At 37.0% G+C, this 27511-nt stretch overlaps 1 protein-coding gene across 1 annotated transcript in view; it reads left to right on the top strand.

The window, feature by feature from the left end:
- The window catches only part of SMCHD1 (structural maintenance of chromosomes flexible hinge domain containing 1), a 1770687-nt gene that overhangs the window by 1489508 nt on the left and 253668 nt on the right, over positions 1-27511 (top strand). The window contains exon 38 of the mRNA XM_053715865.1: positions 25945-26064. Within this exon, the coding sequence (XP_053571840.1) occupies positions 25945-26064 (120 nt within the window). The remainder of the gene's footprint in view (positions 1-25944; positions 26065-27511) is intronic.

Here is a 27511-nt window from a genome sequence, read left to right as displayed (position 1 = left end):
CGCCTTCTAATAAACGTAAAAGGTCTTTTAAAACTTCTCATAGAGTCAATGAAATTTCAAATGACCGGCAACATACTGATTTATTCTTCTCTGATGAGGATCTATCTGGTTCAGAAGATCCTGCCTCAGATATTGACACTGACAAATTCTCTTATTTATTTAAAATGGAGTATATTCGTTCTTTGTTAAAAGAAGTGTTGATTACATTAGATATGGAGGAAACTAGTCCTCATGATATTAAAACTAGTAAACGTTTAAATTCTGTTTATAAACCTCCCGTAGTTATTCCAGAGGTTTTTCCAGTTCCTGATGCTATTTCTGATATGATTTCTAAAGAATGGAATAGGCCTGGTACTTCTTTTATTCCTTCTTCAAAGTTTAAAAAAATTGTATCCTTTGCCAGCAGTTAGATTGGAGTTTTGGGAAATGATCCCCAAATTTGATGGGGCTATCTCTACTCTTACTAAACGTACTACTATTCCTACGGAAGATAGTACTTCTTTTAAAGATCCTTTATATAGGAAACTTTAATCGTATCTAAGGAAGACTTATTTATATTCGGGGAGATGGGGAAGTGGAAATGAGGCGCTAGAAATAGCACTAGGGGTTAAAGTACTATGGATAAAGTGATATCTTACTATTTTTGTGTATTTAGAGAATTAAAAGGCTTGTAGATGTTGAAATCACATCAGGTTAGATAATTAGCAACAGGTGTAAAACATATAAAGGTCTTGTAAGTGTTGAAATCACTGAAGAACTAGTGACAAGATGTAAAACATAAATAAACAACAATTTATTACAAATGTAACCCTGTTAATAGAAAAGCACAAATCTTAGTGCTATAAAATATGCATGTAAAATATACAATAAAATGATAATATACCTAAGTGTTGCAACACTGATTCATAGATACAAATTATTTTGATCAGAAAAAATAAAACAAAAAACAGTAGGTTTTCTGAGTGGGGTCTTTTCTGAAGTATACCAAGGGTTAAACCACAAAAACTGTTACAGAAGTTATTTGAGCGGTGATATAGTGTATCAGATAAAAGTCAATTCTTGCAATGATGCCGTTAGGGATATATATCATGCGGTTACTTTCACGTTATAATCCCATATGCAGCAATATTAGCTGTGTAGTGGAGAACTAGTGGCAAATATCAGATGACAACGGTATTCACGTTTGTAAAAGAACAGGAATGCTTGTAATTTTAAGTCAGTTCACTGGATATTCCATTTAAGTAAGGGTTATTAGTGTAAATGTTCTTAACCTTATTTGAAGAGGAATCCAGCTAACCTTATTTGCAGCGTTCTGCCTTATTCCCCAGCACTTGCCGCATCTACTTATTCCGTATTTCCGGCAGCCTCTTAGGTGGGGGAGTTCCAGGAGGTCAATTACCTACCCTATGACCTGAGTCCCCGTCTGGATCCTCTGTGCCCGTAAACGTAAGGGCAGACACCTCAAGCTGTAGTCTTTTTTTATACTTGCGCAAGTTATTTCTTAGAAGATTCTTACTTGAAGTCTTTCCTGCACTTTAGTACTAAACGTACGCAGGTAATTCTCTGGTCTCCTTCTGGTGTAATAGAAAGTCACACTCCCATCGACATGTTTCACCAGTTGTTCTGGCTTTTTCAAGATCTATATTCGGGTCATCTTCTTAGGCCTGCAATTTCTTTGGCTGATGTTGCAGCTGCTTCAACTTTTTGGTTGGAAACTTTAGCGCAACAAGTATCGGATCATGATTTGTCTAGCATTGTTAAATTGATTCAACATGCTAATAATTTCATTTGTGATGCCATTTTTTATATCATCAAAATTGATGTTAAATATATGTCTTTAGCTATTTTAGCTAGAAGAGCTTTGTGGCTCAAATCTTGGAATGCTGATATGAGTTCTAAGTCCAGATTGCTATCTCTTTCTTTCCAAGGTAATAAATTATTTGGTTCTCAGTTGGATTCAATAATTTCAACTGTCACTGGTGGGAAGGGAGTTTTTTTGCCTCAAGATAAAAGACCTAAGGGTAAATCTAAAGCTTCTAAACGTTTTCTTTCCTTTCGACAATATAAGGAATAGAAACCTAATCCTTCATCCAAGGAATCTGTTTCCTAAATCCAAGCCATTTTAGAGAACAAAGCCAGCCCCCAAGTCCGCATGAAGGTGCGGCCCTCATTCCAGCTCAGCTGGTAGGGGGCAGATTAAAATGTTTCAGAGATGTTTGGATCAATTCGGTCCAAAATCATTGGATTTAGAGTATTGTCTTTCAGGGGTACAGAATAGGATTCAGAGTAAGACCGCCTGTGAGAAGATTTTTTTCTCTCACGCATTCCAGCAAACCCAGTAAAGGCTCAGGCTTTTCTGAAGTGTTTTTAAGACCTGGAGTTATCAGGGGTAATCATGCCAGTTCCGTTTCAGGAACAGGGTCTGGGGTTTTATTCAAATCTATTCATTGTCCCAAAGAAAGAAAATTCATTCAGACCAGTTCTGGATCTAAAGATTTTGAATCAATATGTAAGAGTACCAACTTTCAAAATGGTGACTATAAGGACTATTCTACCTTTTGTTCAGCAAGAGCATTATATGTCCACAATTGACTTACAGTATGTATATCTTCATATTCCGATTCATCCGGATCACTATCAGTTCCTGAGATTCTCTTTTCTAGACAAGCATTACCAATGTGTTGCTCTTACTTTTGGCCTAGCGACAGCTCCAAGAATTTTTTCAAAGGTCCTCGGGGGCCCTACTCTCTGTAATCAGAGAGCGGGGGATTGTGTTTTTTTCCTTATTTGGACGATATCTTGGTACTCGCTCAGTCTTTACGTTCTGCAGAATCTCACACGAATCAACTAGTGTTGTTTCTTCAAAGACATGGTTGGAGGATCAATTTACCAAAAAGTTCTTTGATTCCTCAGACAAAGGTAGCCTTTTTAGGTTTCCAGATAGATTCAGTGTCCATGACTTTGTTTCTAACAGACAAGAGACGTTTGAAATTGGTTGCAGCCTGTCGGAACCTTCAGTCTCAGTCATTCCCTTCAGTAGCTATGTGCATGGACATTTTAGGTCTCATGATTGCAGCATTGGACGTGATCCCCTTTGCTCGTTTTCATATGAGACCTCCCCATCTTTGTATGCTGAACCAATGGTGCAGGGATTATACAAGGATATCACAATTAATATCCTTAAATCCCAATGTTCGACTTTCTCTGACTTGGTGGTTAGATCACCATCGTATAATTCTAGGGGCCTCTTTCGTTTGTCCAACCTGGACTGTGATCACAACAAATGCAAGTCTTTCAGGTTGGGGAGCTGTTTAGGGATCTCTGACAGTACAAGGGGTTTGGAAATCTCAAGAGGCGAGATTACCAATCAATATTTTGGAACTCCGTGCAATTCTCAGGGCTCTTCAGTTTTGTTTTCAGACAGACAATATCACGACTGTGGCGTATGTCAATCATCATGGTGGGACTCGCAGTCCTCAAGCTATGAAAGAAGTATCTCGGATACTTGTTTGGGTGGAATCCAGCTCCTGTCTAATTTCTGCGATTTATATCCCAGGTATAGACAATTGGGAAGCGGATTATCTCAGTCGTCAGACTTTACATCCGGGAGAATGGTCTCTCCATCCAGATGTGTTTTCTCAAATTGTTCAGATGTGGGGGCTTCCAGAAATAGATCTGATGGCATCTCATCTAAACAAAAAACTTCCCAGGTACCTGTCCAGGTCCAGGGATCCTCAGCTGGAAGCAGTGGATGCATTGACACTTCCTTGGTGTTATCAACCTGCTTATATTTTCCCGCCTCAAGTTCTTCTTTCAAGAGTGATCTCCAAAATCATCATGGAGCAATCGTTTGTGCTGCTAATGGCTCCAGCATGGTCTCACAGGTTTTGGTATGCGGATCTTGTTCGGATGTCCAGTTGCCAACCTTTGCCACTTCCATTAAGGCCAGACCTTCTATCTCAAGGTCCGTTTTTCCATCAGGATCTCAAATCATTAAATTTGAAGGTATTGAAATTGAACGCTTAGTGCTTAGTCATAGAGGTTTCTCTGACTCAGTTATTAATACTATGTTTACAGTTTCTTCAGGATGGTTTGGATAAAACTTTGTCTGCAAGTTCCTTGAAATGACAAATCTCTGCTCTTTCTGTTTTATTTCACAGAAAAATTGCTAAACTTCCTGATGAAGCAGAAATGGTGGACCAAAAGTTCTCAGACAATTTAAGTGGGTGCTGGGAGCTAATACCTGGGCCGTTACCTGTGCAACTAGCAGCTAGCAATAGAGACAATTATATCCAAATCCAGATTCAAATACATGAAACGCTGTAGACAGACATCAAGCGGATTGTGTATATAAACAAACAAACTTAATGCAGTACAGAAATAGCTGGCAGTGTAAGGCAAAAGCATGTGTATACAAAGGCTGTTTTCCTTTTTGAGACAATAACAATACTCGCAAAGGCTGTATCAAACTTAAGCGTGGCATACACAAATTAGCACAACATAAACTGCCGTCAGCTAAAGAACTACACGTAGAAAGATGTTTTTAAACCATACTTGATTTCACCGCCGCTGCTCCGGATCCTCGGCGTCCCTTTAGTGAGTATCGCTGTTCGCGGTTCCTCCTTTTTGTTGATTGACACACGGAGCGTCTTACAGTACTTGCGCTCCGGTGTTAGTGCCGCTGATTGCGGCTTCTCTTCTTGGATCTCCCGCGATAGCTGCAGTTCTTCCTCTAGGAGATCAGTGGCCGTCCCAGCCTGTTTTCCGGCAGCTTGTTTAGAGGTCTCGTAGCTAGCTGCACAACCCAGATGCTCCTCCCTCCAAACTGGGGGTAAGGTATAAGCCAATAGTCCTCAACGAAAACCAAAGGAATAAAAAGCTGAATGGAGTCCCAGTACTCCACGATAAAATGTAAAAAAAAAAAAAAAAGAAAATTATTCCTTTGTGTTTTGCTTGAAAATGACACCAGAGCTGGGTTTAATAAAAAAGAAAAAAACTTTATTGTAGATCCATGAGATAAACAAGTGCTCCTATAAAAGTTAAAAGATGAGAAAAAGAGTTTTTTAAATGGAATGGTATCCTCCTATTGGAAAATCCAATACCTCCCATTTCTTGCTTAAACAAGAAGACACATATATGCAAATTATTTATAGGTTTAAAGCAGAACATTACGTATTTGTTTGAAAACCTAATACAAAAAATGGTCTATTCTTGTGTGGAAATTGATTATAGCAATGTACACAAGAACTATATATAAGAAATTAACCCTAATAATTAAACCCAGCACTAAATATAGAATGACCATCTATATATTTAACACATGTGTTTAGATATGTCATAATGCACATAAAATGAATAAACAATACCAATAAACACATAGTTGATACTGATGTTACCATATATCTGTTTACCACATTTAACTAAATAGTAGCCCTAAAGCCTAAGATAGATCCAATTGGATAATAATTTTTAGTCTTGGTCCATTAGTTCAATGGTGTATCCATAGGGTAAATAATAATATTATTATAGACATTCTTGTGGCTGCTTTTGTTGATTATAGTGTTGTCTCGCGCCATATGATATTATGGACACAAGGACCAGAAATCTCACCTATTCCAATAATTAATAATATCGAACTCAGAGTTGAATCCAACAGGTAGCAGGCTACCCAATTTGTGTATCCAGTAAATTTCCTGTCGTGACAGAATCTGGAATTTATCTCCCCCCCCCCCCCCCCTAGGGGGTTTTTGGATCAATTTAATAGCCTGCCACCTGAAGGAACCAACTTCGCCATTATGTACCTCCAAAAAGTGTCTTGATAGGGCAGAAACTGCTCTTTCCTTACTGATATGGGCCAAATGTTCTTTCACTCTTGTGCCCACCTCCCTCGTAGTTCTACCAACATACTGTCTGTTGCAGGAAACACATTCTACTAAATAAACCACATATTTGCTCTTACACTTAATGCAGCCTCTTGTTTCAAATGTTTCTCCAGTAGTTGCAGAAACAAAATTTCTAGAGACATGGATATACTCACAGGATCTACAGGTGCGTTTACCGCACCTGTAGGTACCTCTAAACTGTAACCATGAGCTCTCTCTCTGTTTATTCCTTAGAAGGCTACCCAATGTCATATTACGTTTGTAAATAAATTGGCAACCTTCACTTATGGAACTCCTCAGTTGTCTATCCCCTCTGAGGATTGACAAGTTCTTACGTATAACGTTGCAGACCTGGTAGTATTGGTTAGAGTACGCCGTCACAAACAGAGGCTTCTGATGAGCACCCTGTTTTTCAGTGAGGCCTTCTCTTTTCCGTGGTACCAATAAATTACTCCTGTCAATCGTTTGCACTTCTCTGAAAGCTCTATCAACAACCTTCTTAGGGTAGTTTCTGGCTCTGTCTCTTGTTGAGTTTCTCGCTCTCCCTCCTGAAATCCTCATCTCGGGTGCAGTTGCGTTTAACACGCAAAAACTGTCCCTTTGCTATCCCTTTAAAAACATGCCCTGGATGATTGCTTTGGGCATGCAAAATTATATTTCCAGATATTGGTTTACGGAAGAGAGAGGAGACAACACTTCTGTTCTGACAATCTGAGGTCAGTGTGACATCCAAATAATTGACACTAGTTTTGTGCCAATCGCAAGTGAACTTGAGCTCAACAGAATTGCAGTTCAAATACTCCACAAAATCTTTTGCTAGTATCGGACCTCCAGACCAAATTATAAGGATGTCATCTATGAATCTCATGTACCTGATGACATGTTGTGAATAAATGTTTCCATCTCCAAAGACGTGGAACCGCTCCCACCACCCCATGAAAATGTTGGCGTAGGACGGGGCAAATTTTGCCCCCATAGCGGTTCCACGCCTCTGGAGATAAAATCATTAGCAAACTTAAAAAAGTTATGCTTCAAGAGAAACTCAATGACCCTTAATATATACTCTTGATGTTCATCCATGAGACCTGTATATCTCTTAAGATAGAATCTGACAGCCTCCAGCCCAAACTCATGAGGTATGGAGGAATACAGGGAGACCACATCTATGGTCAACCAACTATACCCCTCCTCCCACACTACTTCCTCCAATATGGATAGAGTATGTGTGGTATCTCTCAAATAGCTGGGTAGTTTTTGTACCAGAGACTGTAAGAATTGATCAACCCACCTAGATAGAAGTTCTGTCAGGGAGCCGATACCTGCCACTATAGGGCGACCCCTAACATCCTCAAGGCTCTTATGGACCTTCAGGAGATGGTGGAAGATGGGCATTGCAGGATTTTCCACCATCAGGCAATCATATGTTCTTCTGTCTAGAATGCCCATCTCCAAACCATCATCCAGAAGGTCCCTGAGCAATGTTTGATAGTTCACAGTTGGATCTTTATTGAGGGGTGTGTATGCTTCTGGATCTCTGAGTTGGACAAACAAAAGCAGCCACAAGATTGTCTATAATAATAGTATTATTTACCCTATGGATACACCATTGAACTAATGGACCAAGACTAAAAATTATTATCCAATTGGATCTATGTTTGGTCTTAGGCTTTAGGGCTACTATTTAGTTAAATGTGGTAAACAAATAGATATATGGTAACATCAGTATCAACTATGTGTTTATTGGTATTGTTTATTCATTTTATGTGCATTATGACATATCTAAACACATGTGTTAAATAGATATAGATGGTCATTCTATATTTAGTGCTGGGTTTAATTATTAGGGTTAATTTCTTATATATAGTTCTTGTGTACATTGCTATAATCAATTTCCACACATGAATAGACCATTTTTTGTATTAGGTTTTCAAACAAATACGTAATGTTCTGCTTTAAACCTATAAATAATTTGCATATATGTGTCTTCTTGTTTAAGCAAGATAACAAACAGTTAAAAAATGGGAGGTATTGGATTCTCCAATAGGAGGATACCATTCCATTTAAAAGTCCTGCACAGCAGGTAGTTTTTAAGTTTATGACTACGGTCCCAGAGACCGAAACCGGTCAAACTCTTTTTCTCATCTTTTAACTTTTATAGGAGCACTTGTTTATCTCATGGATCTACAATAAAGTTTTTTTCTTTTTTATTAAACCCAGCTCTGGTGTCATTTTCAAGCAAAACACAAAGGAATAATTTTCTTTTTTTTTTTCTTTTTTTTTTTTTTTTCATAAACTTCTTGATATTCACTGTTTTGTACAGGCTTTGGTTCATATCAAGCCTGTCATTAAATCAATCTCTCCTCCTTGGAGTCTTAATTTGGTTTTGAAGGCTTTACAGACTCCTCAATTTGAGCCTATGCATTTTTTGGACATTAAACTACTTTCTTGGAAAGTGTTGTTCCTTTTGGCCATCTCTTCTGCTAGAAGAGTTTCTGAATTATCTGCTCTCTCTTGTGAATCTCCTTTTCTGATTTTTCATCAGGATAAGTCAGTTTTGCGGGCTTCATTTAAATTCTTACCTAAGGTTGTGAATTCTAACAACATTAATGGAGAAATTGTTGTCCCTTCTTTGTGTCCTAATCCTAAGAATTCTTTGGAGAGATCTTTACATTCTTTGGATGTGGTGAGAGCTCTGAAATATTATGTTGAAGCTACTAAAGATTTCAGGAAGACTTCTAGTCTATTTGTTATCTTTTCTGGTTCCAGGAAAGGTCAGAAGGCTTCTGCCGTTTCTTTGGCATCGTGGTTAAAGCTTTTGAATTCATCAAGGTTATTTGGAGTCGGGTAAAGCCCCGCCTCAGAGAATTACTGCTCATTCTACTAGATCAGTTTACACTTCTTGGGCTTTTTAGAATGAAGCTTCAGTTGATCAGATTTGCAAAGCAGCAACTTGGTCTTCTTTGCATACATTTACTAAATTCTAACATTTTGATGTATTTGCTTCTTCAGAAGCAGTTTTTGGTAGAAAAGTTCTTCAGGCAGCTGTTTCAGTTTGATTCTTCTTCTTATGATTTATTTTTTCCTTTTATTTATGAGAATAAACGTATATTTTGGTTGTGGATTAAGTTTTTTTCAGCGAAATGGCTGTTTTTATTTTGTCCCTCCCTCTCTAGTGACTCTTGCGTGGAGTTCCACATCTTGGGTATTGCTGTCCCATACGTCACTAGCTCATGGACTCTTGTCAATTTCATGAAAGAAAACATAATTTATGTAAGAACTTACCTGATAAATTCATTTCTTTCATATTGGCAAGAGTCCATGAGACCCACCCCCTTTTTTATGGTGGTTATGTTTTTTTTGTATAAAGCACAATTATTTCTTAATTCCCTTGTTGATGCTTTTTACTCCTTTCTTTATCACCCCACTTCTTGGCTATTCGTTAAACTGAGTTGTGGGCATTTTGAGGTTTGGGAAACTTGCCCCTCCTGGTAGGATTGTATATCCCATACGTCACTAGCTCATGGACTCTTGCCAATATGAAAGAAATTAATTTATCAGGTAAGTTCTTACATAAATTATGTTTTTTTCCAGAGTGAAGGTAAAAATTACAATAGAAAACATAATTTATTTTTATCTCATAAATGTATTTCTTTCATCGTGGTAAGAGTCCCCGAGCCATAACAGTTATGATTAAACTCCCTCCACCAGGAAGCACGCAAAAATTACCCAACATATCAAGAACTTTAATCCCTCCCAATTTCTGATTCCTACATGAAAGAAAAAAATGTATCAGGTAAGAATTAATTATGTTTTCTTTAATAAGGTGGTAAGAGTCCACGCATCTTCCTCATTGCTAGACACACAGACCTTTCCCTCCTTGCTCCTAGACCTAATAATTGATATTAGCCACTCAAATCTGCTGCACATCTTGTGTTCAAAAGCTGCTAAAAGAACGGCACAGCTGCTTCAGTCAATTATCAGGTAGCTTCAGTTGACTATTAGTCCCTTAACGACTGTGACATACCCTGTACGTCGCCGGTCGTTGAGGGTTTTTCATGTCATAGTAGCGGAGGTTTTTCCTCCCTTCTGGCTGCAGACTTCCTTGAATAGTGCAGTCTCGCCACTGGCAGCGAGACTGCACTATCAAAAAAACAATCCCCATTCAAAGACCAATGGTCATTAAGGGTTTAAAGAGTCCTGTATTGACTATATGTCCAGAGTAGAAAATAACAGTATCCGTTCCTAAATAACCCAGAATACTTTTAATACCCAACGGTCCCAAACCAAGTTTGCTGAAAAAGGCTTAATGTTTCCCCAAGCCTAGATGATTCTGGTATGGGGGCCACACTTTCATGCTGACTTTTGATTGACTTTGATGAAGGCTTCTTGAGCTATTTTGTTTTTTGTTTCTTTTGTTTGTTTTTTTACTGTGGTTATTAATTATCTGTTAGTAATGGGCCAGATTATAAGTGGAGCGCAAAATTATTTCTTTTGATAAAGCGATATTTGTGCTCCACTTTGTAGTACCAGCGCACGCAAATGTGCGCTAGTATTACAGGTTAGGTGCAATGCAAACACAAGGTTGCATGGAAGCATTGCGCTCAATGAGAGCCTCATTCTCATGCCTTGAGACACGGCATGAGAACGTAGAGTAGCGAAGGAGGTAAGTCGCGCAACAATGCCAGCAAATTGTAAATATTTATGTATATATACATACATTTATGTGTTAATGTGTATACACATATAAACACATAAATATATATGTTTATAAGCATATACATAACATAATTTATGTAAGCATTTACCTGATAAATTCATTTCTTTCATAGTGGCAAGAGTCCATGAGCTAGTGACGTATGGGATATACATTCCCACCTGGAGGGGGAAAAGTTTCCCAAACCTCAAAATGCCTATAAATACACCTTCCACCTCACTCATACTTCAGTTTAACACATAGCCAAGAAGTGAGGTGTATAAAAAGGAGTAAAAAGCATACAAAAAAAGGAACTGTAAAAAATGTGCTTTTATACCAAAAAATCATAACCACAAAAAATAGGGTGGGTCTAATGGACTCTTGCCATTATGAAAGAAATTAATTTATCAGTTAAGTTCTTACATAAATTGTTTTCTTTCATGTAAGGGGCAAGAGACCATGAGCTAGTGATGTATGGGATATAATACCTAAGATGTGGAAGTCCACGAGTCACTAGAGAGGGAAGGAAAAAATAAAAACGACTTTTTCCGCTGAGAAATTAAATCCCAAAAATAATTAAGTTTTCTTAAAAATTAAAAAAAAAAAAAAAAACTCAAATCAAAGGCATTCGAATCAAGCTGAAACAACTGCCTGAAAAACCTTTCCACCAAAGGCTGCTTCCGAAGAAGCAAACACATAAAAAATGTAAAATTAGAAAAAGAATGCAAAGAAGACCAAGTTGCTACTTTGCAAATTTGATCAACTGAAGCTTCTTTCTTTAGAACCCAAGAAGTGGTAACGGAGTCTTTCTGAAATCTTAAGTAGCCTCAAAATAATATTTCAAAGTTCTTACCACATGCAAAGAATGTACAGACCCTTTAAGAGTATTCTTAAAATTAGGACACAAAAAAGTAACAACAATTTCCTTATTGATGTTGTTAGAATTCACAACTTTAGGCAAAAATTAAAAAGAAGTCTGCAAAACAGCTTTATCTTGATGGTAAATGAGATAAAGAGACTCACAAGAGTGAGCAGACAATACAGAAACTCTTGAAGCAGAAGAGATAGCCAAAAGAAATAACACTTTGCAAGAAAGTAATTTAATGTCCGGAAAATGCATAGACTCAAAAGGAGGAGCCTGTAAAATTTTCAAAGCCAAAATTGAGACTCCAAGGAGGAGAAAAAGATTTAAAAACAGGTTTAATATGAATCAAAGCCTGAACAAAACACTGTATATCATGAAGTTTAGCAATCTTTTTATGAAATAAGACAGAGCAGAAATGTGTCCTTTCAAAGAATTTGCAGGTAAAACGTTTATCCAAAACATCCTGAAGAAACTGTAAAATCCTAGGAATTCTAAAAGAATGCCAAGAATAATCATGAGTATAACATCAGGAAATATAGGTTTTCCAAACCCGAAAATAAATTCTTCTGGAAACAGACTTACAAGCCTATATCATAGTGCTAACAACTTAAGTCCGAGAAACCTCTATGACAAAACATTTAAGCGTACAATTTCCATGCCTTCAAAATTAGAGATTTGAGATTCTGATGGAAAAAACAGCCCCTGAAACAGAAGGTCTGGCCTTAAAGGAAGTAACCAAGGCTGGCAACTGGACATCCTGACAAGGTCCGCTTACCAAAACCTGAGAGACCAAGCTGGTGCTATCAGAAACACTTAAGATCATTCCATTATGATCTTGGAGATCACCCTTGGAAAAAGAACCAGAGGCGGAAAAAAGTAAGCAGGTTGGTGACAACTAAAACTGCTAGAGCATCCACCATTTCCGCCTGAGGATCCTTAGACCTGAAAAGGTATCTGGAAAGCTTCTTGTTTAGACAAGAGACCATCAGATCTGTTTCTGGAAGACCCCACATCTGAACAAGATGAAAAAAACACATCTGGATGGAGAGCACTCCTAGATATAAAGTCTGACCGCTGTGATAATCCCCTTCCTAATTGTCTATACCTGAGATATGAATTGCAGAAATTTAGACAAGAGTTGAATTCTGTCCAAGAAAGTATCCAAGATACTTCCTCCATAACTGAAGGACTGCGAGTCCCTCCTTGATGATTGACAAATGCCACTGTTGTTATATTGTTTGTTTAAAAAAACAAATGTAAAAGTTGTCTCTTCAATAGAGGCCACGCCTGAAGAGCCCAGACAGTAGCATGAAGTTCTAAAATATTGATTGGTAACCTCACCTCCTGAGGTTTCCAAACCCCAAGTCCTGTCAGACTCTGACAGCTCCCCCACCTGAAAAACTTGCATCTGTTGAGAATACAGTTCAGGTAGGACGAACAAATTAGACCCCCTGAACAATAAGGTGATAGTCCAATCACCAAATCAGAGAGAAAAAAGTGTTGGTATTTAAGTATACCAGTTGTGATAACTGAAAATAATCCCTGCACTTATATTGCAACATGCAAAGCTATAGAGGCCCCAAACGAAAACGAGCAAAGAGGATTGTACCTGATGCTGCAGTCATGAGACCAAAAACTTTCATGCACATAACCACTGAAGGAAAAAATAGAGACTGAAGGTTTAGACATACTAAAATTAACTTAATTTGTCTCTAGACTATCAGAGAAAGAACCATAGATACTAAAATTTATCTGGAGACCTAAAAAGGCGACTCTTGTCTAAGGAATCAAGAAACACTATTGTAAATTGATCCTCCAACCATGTCTTGAAGAAACCACACTAGTTGTATCAAGTGAGATTCTGCTGAATGAAAAGATTAAAGCTAGTACCAAATATCATCCAAATAAGGAAACACCACAATACCCTGCTCTCTGAATACAGATAGAAGGGCACCAAGAATCTTTGAAAAGAATCTCTGAGCTGTCGCTTGCCCAAAAGGACAAGCGACAAATTGGTAATGCTTATCTAGAAAAGTGAATCTCAGAAAACAATAGTGATCTGAATGAATTGAAAATAAGCGTCCTGTAAGTCTATCATGGACATGAGATAACCTTGCTAAACAGAAAGGCAGGATAGTCCCTATAGTCACCATCTTAAAAGTTGGGACTCTTACAAAACGATATAAAAAATTTAGATCCAGAATTAGTCTGAACACATTTTTTCTTTAGGACAATGAATAGATTTGAATAGAAACCCAAACTCCGTTCCTGCAGAGGAACTAGAACCATCACCCCTGAAAATTCTAAATCTGAAACACATTTCAGAAAAACTTTAGCTTTCACATGGTTTGTTATAACATGGAAAATAATCTTCCCATGGGAGGTTTTTATTCTGAAACCTATTTGATACCCCTGAGAAAACAATATTCTGAATCCACTGATTTGAACAGAAACTGTCCTAATGTGTTGAAATAAATTCAGTCTGCCCCCCCCACCCACCAGTAGAACTGGGTAAAAAGCTGCACCTTCATGCAGTCTTAGGGGCCTTTAATTATAAGGCTTGGAATTATTTAAATTCAGAAAAAAAAATCTAAAATCAGAGCCAGAACCCTTAGGGGAATGAAAAAAATGATTGGGAGTTTAAAAATTACCCTTAGATTTCTTAATTTGGGCAGAAAAGACTCCCTTTCCCCCAGTAACAGAGGAGATAATAAAATCCAATAAAAAACCTTTAAAAATTACTAAAATAATAAGATAGTAATCTAAATTTAAACACCATGTCAGAGATTTGAGCCATAAAACTTTTCTAGTAAAAATGGCTAAAAACAAAGATTTATTATCAGATAAAATTACTTAAAATATAGCATCATAAATGAAATGATTAGCATGTTGAAGTAAAAGAACAATGCTTAGACAAATCAAGATCTGATAACTAAACTGTCCAACCAAAAAGTTGAAACAGCAGCAACATTAGCCATAGAAATGGCAGGTTAAAAAATATGGCCAATATGTAAATATGCTTCTCTTAAGATAGGAAACAAACTTCCTATCTAAAGGATCCTTAAAAGAACAATATCTTCCATAGAATAGAAGAACGTTTGGCAAGAGAAGAAATAGCCCCACCTTAAGGGACTTTTACCTAAAAATACTAAATTAGCCATAGGTAAAGGATATAGCTTTTTAAACCTTGAAAAAAGGTAAAAAGAAGCACTAAGTTTAGATTCCTTACTAAAGATATTATAGCATCTGGAATAAGAAAAACTTCAAGAGTTACCTCAAAAGCTTAAAAAGAAACAGAATTCAAACATTTACTATTCTTGTTATCAAGAGGACTAGATTCCTCAATATTCAAAATTAACAATAATGTATTAATCAAGAATGAATACATTCAATTGAAAGAAAACCACATCATCAGAAATACTTCAGTATGCTGTTAATCAATACAAACTTCAAAGGTTTATGAGAAGTTAGGAGAGATTGTTTAAGTTAATTTGAAGGCGGAATAGCAGTCATAGCCTTCTCTATATCTTTTGCAATATAATCCTTTATATCAACAGTAATATCATGTACATTAGACTATGAAGGTAAAACAGTAGATGTATATGTACTATAGAAACATTATCAGTATGAATAATAAAACATAACAAGTGCCACATATTCGAGCTGAAGAAATAAAATCAGCTAATTAAACAATATACACACTTAGCTTTGGTAGAAATTGTGTACAGGCAGCATAGTTTCTACAGTAGCATCAGAGGCAGTATCAGTTTGAGACATCTTGAAAAATGTAACAAAAAAGAAAAAAATAACAAGAAATGACGTGACAACAAACGCAACCTTCGCCACTAAAAAATATGCGCCCAGAATGACGCAATAAATAGAAGCATTTTGCGCCATCGCAAGCCTAATTTGCCTGTGAAAATTTGAAAAAACAAGACCGAAGTTACAACTAGCTGGAACCTCAGGTAAGAAAAAAAATTACTAAATTTCTCCCAAACATAATTTTTCATGCTGAAACTGTTAGACTGCAAATGGAAATAAACATAGACCTGACTCATGGCAAATATATGCAATATATATTTAAAACTTTAAAAATATAAAGTGACAAAACATAGCTGAGTGTGTCGCTTAAAAAAAGCTATATACTTACCTGAAGACACCCATCCATATATAGCAGACAGCCAAACCAGTACTGAAACATATGAGCATAAGTAATGGTAGAGGAGTGTAATGTCGATCTGTAAAGGGAGGTAGCAGATGAATCCCCACGACCGAATTTACAGAGAGCCTTAAAATAGATTTCCCATAGGTGAAAACATGGCATCATTAGGCAAATACTCCCTCACATCTCTCAGACAAACACTGTACTTTAAATGGAACTGGGCTTCAAAATGCTTAGAAGTGCCTTTCACAGAAGAAATCAAGCACGACTTGCTTCACCATCCTCCAATGAAGGCAAAGTTTGTAAAACTGAACCACGAGTTCATGAAATCAGATTTCAAATAAAAAAATATTAGTTTCATTCATCAAACACTTACTTTTGCATTCTAACATATTTTTTATTTTTTTCCGAACTGCTACTATTCTAATGATCGTTTCGGCAGCCCCGACATTTACATTTTTTAAATTTTTTTGGGGGCTTGTTTTCCTTCAGCCAATCAAATATCTGGCATTTTTGCATGATTCTTGAAAAAAATATATATATATTCTTCTGCGCAAGCGTTCATAATGTCATGCATTCAACTAATACTAATGTTAAGAATGACGTTATAAACGCTTGCGCAGATTATTATTTTTTTCTCAAGAAACATGCCAAAATGGCAAATATTTGATTGGCTGAAGGCAAACAAGCCCCCCCCCCCAAAAAAAAAAAATGTAAATGTCGGGGCTGCCAGAGCGATCATTAGAATAGTATCAGTTAGAAAAGAAAAAAACACGTTAGAATGCAAAAGTGTTTGTTGAATGAAACTAATATTATTTTTTGATTTAATATCAGATTTGATTGAGCAATCGTTCTGAGTTTACCATCACTTTAAGTTTGGGGGCATTTATATATATATATATATATATTTATATATATATATATATATAATTTTACAAGCGCAAGCTTTCAGTAGCAATAACCAGCCACTTGTAATGGCTAGTTATTTATCGTGCACTCGCAAACTGACAAATTTACCCATTGGCGGGCGCACAATAAATTATTGTTCCACTTGTAATCTGGCCCAATGTGTTTTACCTTGCAATTCTTACATGAAAAATAGTTTGCTGAAAAACACTCAGCAACTAAAAGTCAAATTATGTAACTTTTACATTTATAAGAAATTGCAAACGATAACAAATAAAATACACGTTTATAGGGATTTGAAATCCAACTTTTTTCTTACATATTTTAGATAGTGACACTTTTAAACAACTTTACAATTTACTTCTGTTATCCAATTTGTTTTGTCCTCTTAGTATCCTTTGTTTAAAATCATTCCTAGGTAGGCTCAGGGTTAGCAATGTACTTCCGATTGCTGGCTGTATATATGTGTTTCTGTGTTTATAGCTAGCTCCCAGTATTGTATTTCTGCTCCTTCAACAAAGGATATTAAGATAATGAAGTAGATTTGATCATAGAAATATATTGCTATGAATCATGAAAGAAAAATGTTGGATATCATGTCTCATTAAGCTTTTAATCTGCCATGTTGTTAGTAGACCCCTTTCTGATTATTGTATATGTTATACCCCTACTATGAACACTTAAAGGGATAGTAAAGTCCAAATTAAACTTTCATGATTAAGATAGGGTATGTAATTTTAAACAACTTTCTAATTTACTTTTATCATCAAATTTGCTTTGCTGTCTTGTTATTCTTAATTGAAAGCTAAACCTATGTAGGCTCATATGCTAATTTCTAAGCCCTTGAAGGCCACCTCTTTTCTGAATGAATGTTGACAGTTTTTCACAGCACATGTGTTTCATATAGATAACACTGTGCTCACGCACATGAAGTTATTTAAGAGTCAGCACTAATTGCCTGAAATGCAAGTCTGTCAAAAGATTTGAGATAAGGAGGCAGTCAGCAGAAGCTTAGATACAAGGTAATTACAAAAGATAAAATGTATATTTCTATAACAGTGTTAGTTATGCAAAACTGGGGAATAGTAATGGGGGATTATCTATCTTTTTCAACAATAACATTTTTGGCGATTACTATGCCTTTAAGGAAAATATATAAATAACCTTTGTTACTGTTTCATATAAAGCAAACACAGTACAATGTGTAGGAGGGTCAGGGTTTCTCTGGTTGGTGGAGGATACTTTCTTTTAAAAAATAAAAAATTAACACATTCAAATCTATATTAACCCCTTAAGGATAGGGCATTTCAGACTAAAACTTCCCCAAACGCATTTTTAGCATGTTTGCAATAACTCCATTTGAACAGAAATAGAGCCTTGTTTGTTTGTTTGTTTTTTTATTTACCTGCCAAAACTATATATTTTTTTAGTAGACAAGCCAAAGTATTGATCTAGGCCCATTCTGGTATTTTACATGCCAACATTTTACTGCCAAATGCGATCAATTAAAAAAACGTTAACTTTTTTGGAAACTTTAGGTTTCTCACTAAAATTATTTACAAACCGCTTGTGCAATCATGGGACAAATGGTTGTAAAAGCTTCTTTTGGATCCCCTTTATTCAGAACTAGCAGACTTATATGGCTTTGCCATTACTTTTTGGTAACTAGAAGGTCGCTAATTGCAGCTGTGCGCACCACACTTTTATTATTTCCAGCGGTGAAGGGTTTAATCAGGTAGCTTGTAAGGTTAATTTTATCTTTAGTGTAGAGATTACCTTCCCATCTGACACTTCCCACCCCCTGATCCCTACCTAATCCCTCTCAAACGGCTGTCTTCCCTCCCTCACCCCCTCAAACGGCTCTCTTCCCTCCCTCACCCCCCACTGGTCACCCCCATCTTAGGTACTGTATGTAAGCTGTTTTAGACCTTTTTTTTTATTATTATCATTATATATTATCATTATTTCAGTGTAGCATTTCCACATCCCTGATCACTCCCAAAAAGCTCTCTAACCCTCCCCCTCTAACTAATTTCCACCATCTTAGGTACTGGCAGCTGTCTAACAGTACACAGTCCCCCTCCAAGCTTGTTTCTCTACCCCCTTATTCCCCCTCCCCTCTAGGACCCCCTCCCTCCTTACCCCTCCCTGTCGCTCTTAGCATTTATTTCTTTCATGTAATTGGCAAGAGTCCATGAGCTAGTGACGTATGGGATATACATTCCTACCAGGAGGGGCAAAGTTTCCCAAACCTCAAAATGCCTATAAATACACCCCTCACCACACCCACAATTCAGTTTTACAAACTTTGCCTCCCATGGAGGTGGTGAAGTAAGTTTGTGCTAGATTTCTACATTGATATGCGCTTCACAGCAGGCTGAAGCCCGGTTTTCCTCTCTGAGTGCAGTGAATGTCAGAGGGATGTGAAGAGAGTATTGCCTATTTGAATACCATGGTCTTCCTCTAGGGGATCTATTTCATAGGTTCTCTGTTATCGGTCGTAGAGATTTCTTCTCCTACCTCCCTTTTCAGATCGACGATATACTCTTATATACCATTACCTCTACTGATTCTCGTTTCAGTACTGGTATGGCTATCTACTTTATGTAGATGAGTGTCTTTGGGTAAGTAAGTCTTATTTTATTTATGACACTCTCAGCTATGGTTTGGCACTTTATATGTAAAGTTCTAAATATGTTTTATACTTTTATTTGCTATGATTCAGGTCAATCAGTTTATTTTCCTTCTTTCAGACTTTCAGTTTCATTTTTTGGGAAAATGCATATGAATGAAATATTTTTCTTACCTAAAATTTTCAATTGACTTTTTTCCTTTAAATTGCGGGCTGTTAGGCTCGCGGGTGCAAAAAATGCTAGAATTTATTGCGTCATTTTTGACGCAAGACTTTTTTGGCACGAGATTGATGTTTGTCTGACGTCAATGACGTAATTTCCAGCGTTGTACTTGACGCCGGAAGTTTTCACGTAGTTGCGTCATTTTTGACTCTCGTGTTCATTACAGACATTTTGGGCACCAAAAAATATGTGGGCGTCATACTTGGCGCCAGTTTTTTTACATTATTTAAGTCTCACTTTTTAGTTGCTTCTGGTTTCTAGAGGCTTGTTCTGTTTGCATTTTTTCCCATTCCTGAAACTGTCATTTAAGGAATTTGATAATTTTCCTTTATATGTTGTTTTTCTATTACATATTGCAAGATATTCCAAAAACTGTTCCTGTATCAGAAAATACTGTTGGATTCCTGATGACTGATATCAGTCCTACCAAAGCTAAGTTAATTTATTTTAATGTTATGAATTTTATCTTTAGCTATGGTTTGTAATAAGTTATCATGATAAACTTTTACATGCATAGTCCATTATATATTGCTATTCTTTTTACATCTAATGTACAAGATATACCTAGGAATCTATGAGAATGTTTTTCTGATTCTATTCTAAAGGCTTTGTCTGACATCCCGCCTTCTAATAAAATTTATAGGTCTTTTTTAAACTTCTCATTTAGTTGATGAATTTTTAAATGACCGACAACATACTGAATTATCCTTCTCTGATTGATGTTTTTTCTCATTTAGAATATACTTCATCAGATATTTGACACTAACAAATCTACTTTTTTATTTCTAAATAGAGTACATTCGTTGTTGAAAAGTTGTTGATTATATTGGATATTGAGGAGTCTAGTTCTTTTGATTTAAGACTAGCTAACATTTAAATTCTGCTCATTAACCTCCTGTGGTTTCTTCAGAGGTTTTTTTCCCAGTTCATGATACTAGGGAATGGAATAGGCCTGGGACTTCTTTTATTCCTTCTTTAAGGTTTTTAAATTGTATCCTTTGCCGGCAGTTAGTTTAAAGTTTTGAGGAAGATCCCCAAAGTTAATGGGGCTATCTCTACTCTTGCTAAACATACTACTATTCCTATAGAAAATAGTATTTATTTTTTTCCTTCAGATGGGAAACTTGTATCTTATTTAAGGAAAATTATTTTATTTCAGGTCCTTTACTTAGGCCTGCAATTTATTTGGCTGATGTTGCAAATGCTTCAACTTTCTGGTTGGATACTTTAGTGCAACAAGTATCGGATTATGATTTGTTTTAGCATTGTTAAGTTGATCAACATGCTAATAATTTCATTTGTGTCGTCATTTTTTTTATATTTTCACAATTGAGGTTTAATCTATGTCTTTAGCTATTTTTAGCTAGAAGAACTTTGTGACTTAATATTGGAATGCTAATTTGATTTCTAAAATTCATATTTCTTTTTTTCCAAGGTAATCAATTATTTGGTTCACAGTTGGATTCAATTTTTTTCCAACTGTTACTCTGGGGAAGGGAGTTTTTTGTTGCTTCAAGATTGAGTTCTAAGAGTAAATCTTAAGCTTATATTAGTTTGTTCTTAATAAGGAACAGAATCCTAATTCTTCCCCAAGTAACATGTTTATAATTGGAAGCTTTCTTCAACATGGAATGAATTTAAGCTATTTAAAAGATCAAAGTCAGCCCCCCAAATTTGTATGTAGGTGCGGTTTTTTATTCCAGCTTAGTTGGTAAGGGGCAGGTTTTGACTTTTTTAAATTTGTTTGGTTCAATTCGGTCCAAACTTCTTAGATTGGGGTACTGAATAGGATTCAGAGTAAAATCGCCTGTGAGAAGTTTTTTTCTCTCTAGCATATTCCAGCTATTCCAGTAAAGGCTCACACTTTTCTGAAGTATGTTTCAGACCTGTATGTGTTGGGTACTTGTGAGGCGCGGCTGGTTACCCGTTGGGGTCTCAAGGCGCTGCTCAGACCTGGAGTTATCTGGGGTATTCATACCAGTTCCATTTCAGGAACAGGGTTTGGGGTTTTGTTCAAAACTATTCATTGTCCCAAAGATAGAAAATCTTTTTGATGTGTCATATAAGAGTTCCTTCTTTCAGAATGGTTGATATGGTCTATTCTGCCTTTTTGGTCAGTAAGGGCATTATTTGTTTACAATAGATACAATAGATGCATATCTTCTTCTGTTTTCATTCAGATTATTTTCATTTTCTGAGATTCTCTTTTTTTTACAAGCATTACCAATTTGTTGCTTTTCCTTCTGGTCTAGCAACAGCTCTGAGAATCTTTTCAAGGTTCTCAGTGTTTCCTTATTTGGATGATCTCGTGGTACTGGCTCAGTCTTTTCGTTCTGCAGAATTTCATACGATTCAACTTTTGTTGTTTCTTCTAAGACATGGTTGGAGGATCTTTTTATCAAAAGATCCTTGGTTGCTCAGACAAGGGTCACTTTTTTTTTTTTTTTTTTTTAGGTTTCCAGATAGATTGTGTCAATGTCTTTGTCTCTAACAGACAGGAGACAATTATATTGGGTTCAGTTTGTCGGAACCTTCAGTCTCTATTATTTCCTTCAGTAGCTATATGCATGGAAGTTTTAGGTCTCATGGCTGCAGCATTGGATTCAATTCCCTTTGCTCATTTTCATATGAAACCTTTCCAGTTTTTTTATGCTGAATAATGGTGCAGGAATCTAGGATATCATTTTTAATATCTTTGAATTCCAATGTTCAACTATCTTTGACTTGGTGGTTAGATCACCATCATATAATTCTATGGGTCTCTTCGATTCATCCAACCTGGACCTTGATCACTACAGATGCGAGTCTTTTAGGTTGGGAGGCTGTCTGGGGATCTCTGTCAGCACAAGGGGTTTGGAAATCTCAGGAGGCGAGATTACCATTCAATATTTTGGAACTCCGTGCATTCTCAGAGTTCGTCAGTTTTGGCTTCTTTTTGAAGAGAGAGACGTTATTGTTTTTCAGACAGACAATGTCACAACTGTGGCATATGTCAATCATCAGGGTGGGACTCTCAGTCCTTAGGCTGTGAAAGAAGTATCTCGGATACTTGCTTGGCCTAAATCCAGCTCCTGTCTAATTTCTGCGGTCCATATCCCAGGTTTAGACAATTGGGAAGCGGATTATCTCTGTCAATCAAGCTTTACATCCGGGAGAATTGTCTCTTTACCCAGATGTGTTTTTTTAAAATTGTTCTGATGTGAGGGTTTCCAGTAATAGTTCTGATGGCATCTCATCTAAACAAGAAAACTTCCCAGGTACCTATTCAGGTCCGGGGATCCTCATGCATTGACACTTCCTTAGAGTTATCAATCTGCCTATATTTTTGCTCCTTCTGGTTCTTCTTTTTAAGAGTGATTTTTCAAAATCATCATGGAGCAATCGTTTGTGCTGCTGGTGGCTCCAGCATGGCCGCTCAGGTTTTGGTATATGGTTCTTGTTCGGATGTCCAGTTGCCAACCTTGGTCACTTCCATTTAGGCCAGACCTTATATCTTAAGATTCGTTTTTTCCATCAGGAAATCAAATTATTAAATTTGATGGTATGGAAATTAAAATGCTTAGTGCTTAGTCATAGAGGTTTCTCTGACTCAGTGATTAATACTATGTTGCAGGTTCGTAAATCTGTGTCTAGAAAGATTTATTATTGAGTTTGGAAGACTTAAATCTTATGATGCTCTTCTCATAATTTCTCTTGGCATTCTTTTAGAATTCCTAGGATTTTATAGTTTCTTCATAAGGTATTGTCTGCAAGTTCCTTGAAAGGACAAATCTCTGCTCTTTCTGTGCTGTTTCACAGAAAAAATTGCTAATCTTTCTGATATTCATTGTTTTGTTCAGGCTTTGGTTCGTATCAAGCCTGTCATTAAGCCAATTTCTCCTCCTTGGAGTCTTAATTTGGTTCTGAGGGCTTAACAGGCTCCTCCGTTTGAGCATATGCATTCTTTGGACATTGAATTACTTTCATGGAAAGTATTGTTCCTTTTGGCCATCTCTTCTGCTAGAAGAGTTTTTGAATTATCTGCTCTTTCTTGTGAGTCTCCTTTTCTGATTTTTCATCAGGATAAGGTGGTTTTGCTGTTTATTTAAATTTTTACCTCAAGTTGTGAATTCTAGCAACATTAATAGAGGAATTATTGTTCCTTCCTTGTGTCCTAAATCCTAAGAATTCTTTGGAAAGATCCTTACATTCTTTGGATGTGGTCAGAATTTTGAAATATTATGTTGAAGCTACTAAGATTTCATAAAGACTTCTAGTCTATTTGTTATCTTTTCTGGTTTTAAGAAAGGTCAGAAGGCTTCTGCCATTTCTTTGGCGTCTTGGTTAAAGCTTTTGATTCATCATGCTTATGTAGAGTCGGGTAAATCCCCGCCTCAAAGGATTACGGCTCATTCTACTAGGTCAGTTTCTACTTCCTGGGCTTTTAAGAATGAAGCTTCTGTTGATCAGATTTGTAAAGCAGCAACTTGGTCTTCTTTGCATACTTTTACTAAATTCTACCATTTAGATGTTTTTTCTTCTTCAGAAGCAGTTTTTGGTAGAAAAGTACTTCAGGCAGCTGTTTCAGTCTGATTCTTCTGCTTATAATTTCAGTTTTTTTAATTATAAAGATTAAAACTTTTGATTTGGGTTGTGGATTGTTTTTTCAGCGGAATTGGCTGTCTTTATTTTATCCCTCCCTCTTTAGTGACGCTTGCGTGGAGTTCCACATCTTGGGTATTTGCTATCCCATACGTAACTAGCTCATGGACTCTTGCCATTTACATCAAAGAAAACATAATTTATGTAACAACTTACCTGATAAATTCATTTCTTTCATATTGGCAAGATTCCATGAGACCCACCCTTTTTTGTGGTGGTTATGATTTTTTTTTTTGTATAAAGCACAATTATTCCAATTCCTTGTTGATGCTTTCGCTCCTTTATCACCCCACTTCTTGGCTATTCGTTAAACTGAATTGTGGGTGTGGTGAGGGGTGTATTTATAGGCATTTTGAGGTTTGGGAAACTTTGCCCCTCCTGGTAGGAATGTATATCCCATACGTCACTAGCTCATGGACTCTTGCCAATATGAAAGAAATGAATTTATCAGGTAAGTTCTTACATAAATTATGTTTTTTTCTGCAGTATAGCGGTGCCACGCCTCCCTCCTAACCCTCCCACACCACCAGAGATTGGCACCACCGCTACCTGCAGAGAGGGACACAGAATAGGTTAAGCACAATCTTCATACAATAAAAATATGCATATGGTAATCACCAGCTGTATTATGAAATCAGTATTACCACTCTCTGGTAGGGTACATACTCTGTTTGCTAAAAATGTACACAGGGGAAAAAATTCCCACTAATGTTTACTTTGAGCATGTGAGATCAGTCTTATCCACTGGTTTTCAAACCTGTCCTTAGGCCTTCCTAACAGGCCAGATTTTCAGCCATGTTTACTATTCAGCTGATTATTTCACCTTTGTTCCAGTTTAGAGATAACCAAAATCTGGCCTGTTAGGGAGGACCAGTGGTCTTATCTGATCATACACTTGCTTCTCAAGGGAAACACATGTGGTCCTGCTGTTCAGGAATCTGTTTAATTAAGACTCTACAGAGCTGTAAATTATAGTCTGCAGCATTAGACTGCAGTAAAAAGCAAGGAGCAGTCCCTTCCTGATAACCTCACAATTAGAAATCTTAGAGACAGCATGCCAAGAACCAAAATACAACATGAATGAAAATACAATTAACCCTTTAGCTGCCTAATAGACTGTAAAATATTAAAGAAAAACAAAAATAATAAGTGTAATAAAATGGTTCATATCGATAAAAACGGTTTATACTTTATAGAATTTGAATGTGATCAGTGAAGGGAGATCCTGTCAATCAAACAATACCTGAGTCATGTTAAAAATTGCAGGGAAAGCAACGATTCAAGTATCATGTAAGTTACTTTATTACAATAATTCCACATTTGTGTTAGACACATGGTAAGTGGTAATTGTTCAAAATTCCCTCGGCACAACAGCAGACAGAACAGCACCCCCCTGTCCACACAGCATTCTGAAGTTGTGTTATAGTTGTCGGGAAAGGATCCACCCGCACCAGACTAAACATAGGTGCAGCTGAAAATGGCAAATGTCAGTCGGCAGGGGCGGCACTTGGGGATCAAAAACAGGGTGCCAGGTGTTAATTTAAAGGTGACCGGATTTGTTGAAGTCTGCCTCGAACATCAGCAAAGCTGTCATGGATCTAACAATTATTGATCCTCGTATGTCACTTCCTTTTACTCTGCTCCGCTTTAACCCCCTCCTCCTTGAGTTGCGGCGCATCCACAGGACTGTGGCTATCATATTTTTTAGCCTCATCCGTTCTGACTTGTCTGCTACATCTGCAGTCTATAGTCAGCATGGAGGAGACTAAAAAATCTACTACCCTAGGTACAGGCCTTGTTGACTAGGCCATAATATGCCCCTGTTGCAAAGTGTTAGTTACTAATTAGTACATAACTAATCTAATCTAACTAATCTAATTTTCTTGTAAATCTTATCCCTTTTTAACCTCAAAGTTTGTTGTTTTTTTTTTCCTCTTCAGATTTTGAGAAGCAAATGCAGATGGCAACACTTACAAAAGAAAAAGATCTGCTTTCCCAATCTGTAAAAGCATACAGAAGCCTGTTTGATACTTCAAATCAGCTTATACGTGAAATTAAATGTAAGTCTTGTCCTATTAGTAAAATATGTCTGTGGTGTGTGTGTAAAAAAACTATTTCTATATGATCATTTAGATCTTTTATTATTATTAACATATGTTAGTGGTGTGTGTGTAAAGAAACTATTTCTATATGATCATTTAGACCTTTTAATACATCTTATTCTTTGGTCTTCTCTTTACTTCTTCTCAAGCCCTATCGTGCCATTAAGATCTAATGGAGCAAACATAAATATCCCTTTGATTTGAGAATATTTTAGTTTGATAGTGTATTATTTTTTCTTTTGTACAATGTTGATGGTCCACAGTCCTCCATAAGATATGGGGTATATTTCCCGCCACTAGGAGGAGGTCAAGAACCCATTCAAAGCCCTCCCAACTCCCATTTCTCTCTAGTTTTGTTCTTGGCATCGTAGGAGATGGTTGAGAATAGAGGTTGTTCCAGCTACTTGCTTATGGATTACAAATTGAGAGCTTAGACCTATGTGAGATTCAGAGTACCTGAGGAGTATCATTTACAAAGAGAGAAAAGACTCTTTACTGCAACTGAGTGATACAGGGACACAGGAATACAGCATTTCCGTAATGGGACTTCAGCTAGAACAACCCTCAGGCATCGTAAGCCTCGTCCCTAGCCTCTCCCTGTGGGACTCCGGGATTTCCTACTGCAAACCTCTGCGGTACTCGATATCTGCACTGGATGGACTCTCTACTGGATACTGCTACAACTGCATTGACATAGATGACATGCCAGTGGAGAGGTGCTGTGTAAGGTAAGTGCCTTTACACAGCATAGACACAGCCCAGAGGCTATTTGTAGGTAGTCTGACACAGGTACAGCATGGCCAGGGGACTTAACCTGCTCCCATCATGACACTATTTTTCTTCCATATCATTGTCCCTAACAGTTCTACTACACTATTAGGGATTCTTCTGACCCTCTTTAGCCATCTGGCAGCTTTTGGGATAATTTTTTGAGCACTTTACAAAATTATGGGTATAGTCCTTTAAGAGAACCGGCACTAGCTTAGTGCATGGTTTGTTTCCAGAGTGCAGGCTCCTGTTAGGCTGGGGAACATATTTTATCACGTCACTAGCTTCTCCCAGTGGTAGCCCCTCCCCCTTTTTGTTCCCGGCTTTTTTTTCTCAGCTATCTGCAGCCTCTGTGACTAGATTTCAACTGCAACAGTTGGGGGCTGATCGTTAACAAATTTTAACCTGATTTTTAGTGCCTGCCAGTCCCAGGAAGGAGGTGAGTACCTATACAGGAGCTGCTAGGAGGGTGCTGTAGGGCTTCACTTATTTCTTGGGGCTTGGTAAACTTACTAAGTCAAAAAGGAAAAGAAAAGTGACAGTGTAATAGCACTCATGAGATACTATACAAGGTATGTGTGGTTATGACAGGGAAGATCACCTAAATCAGCGATCATAAAACTTAACCTTTAATTAC

This window comes from Bombina bombina, chromosome 5 (assembly GCF_027579735.1).
Source record: "Bombina bombina isolate aBomBom1 chromosome 5, aBomBom1.pri, whole genome shotgun sequence".
Lineage (NCBI taxonomy): Eukaryota > Metazoa > Chordata > Amphibia > Anura > Bombinatoridae > Bombina > Bombina bombina.
Note: the sequence above shows the minus strand (reverse complement) of the source record. Positions and strands in the feature narration are given on the sequence as shown.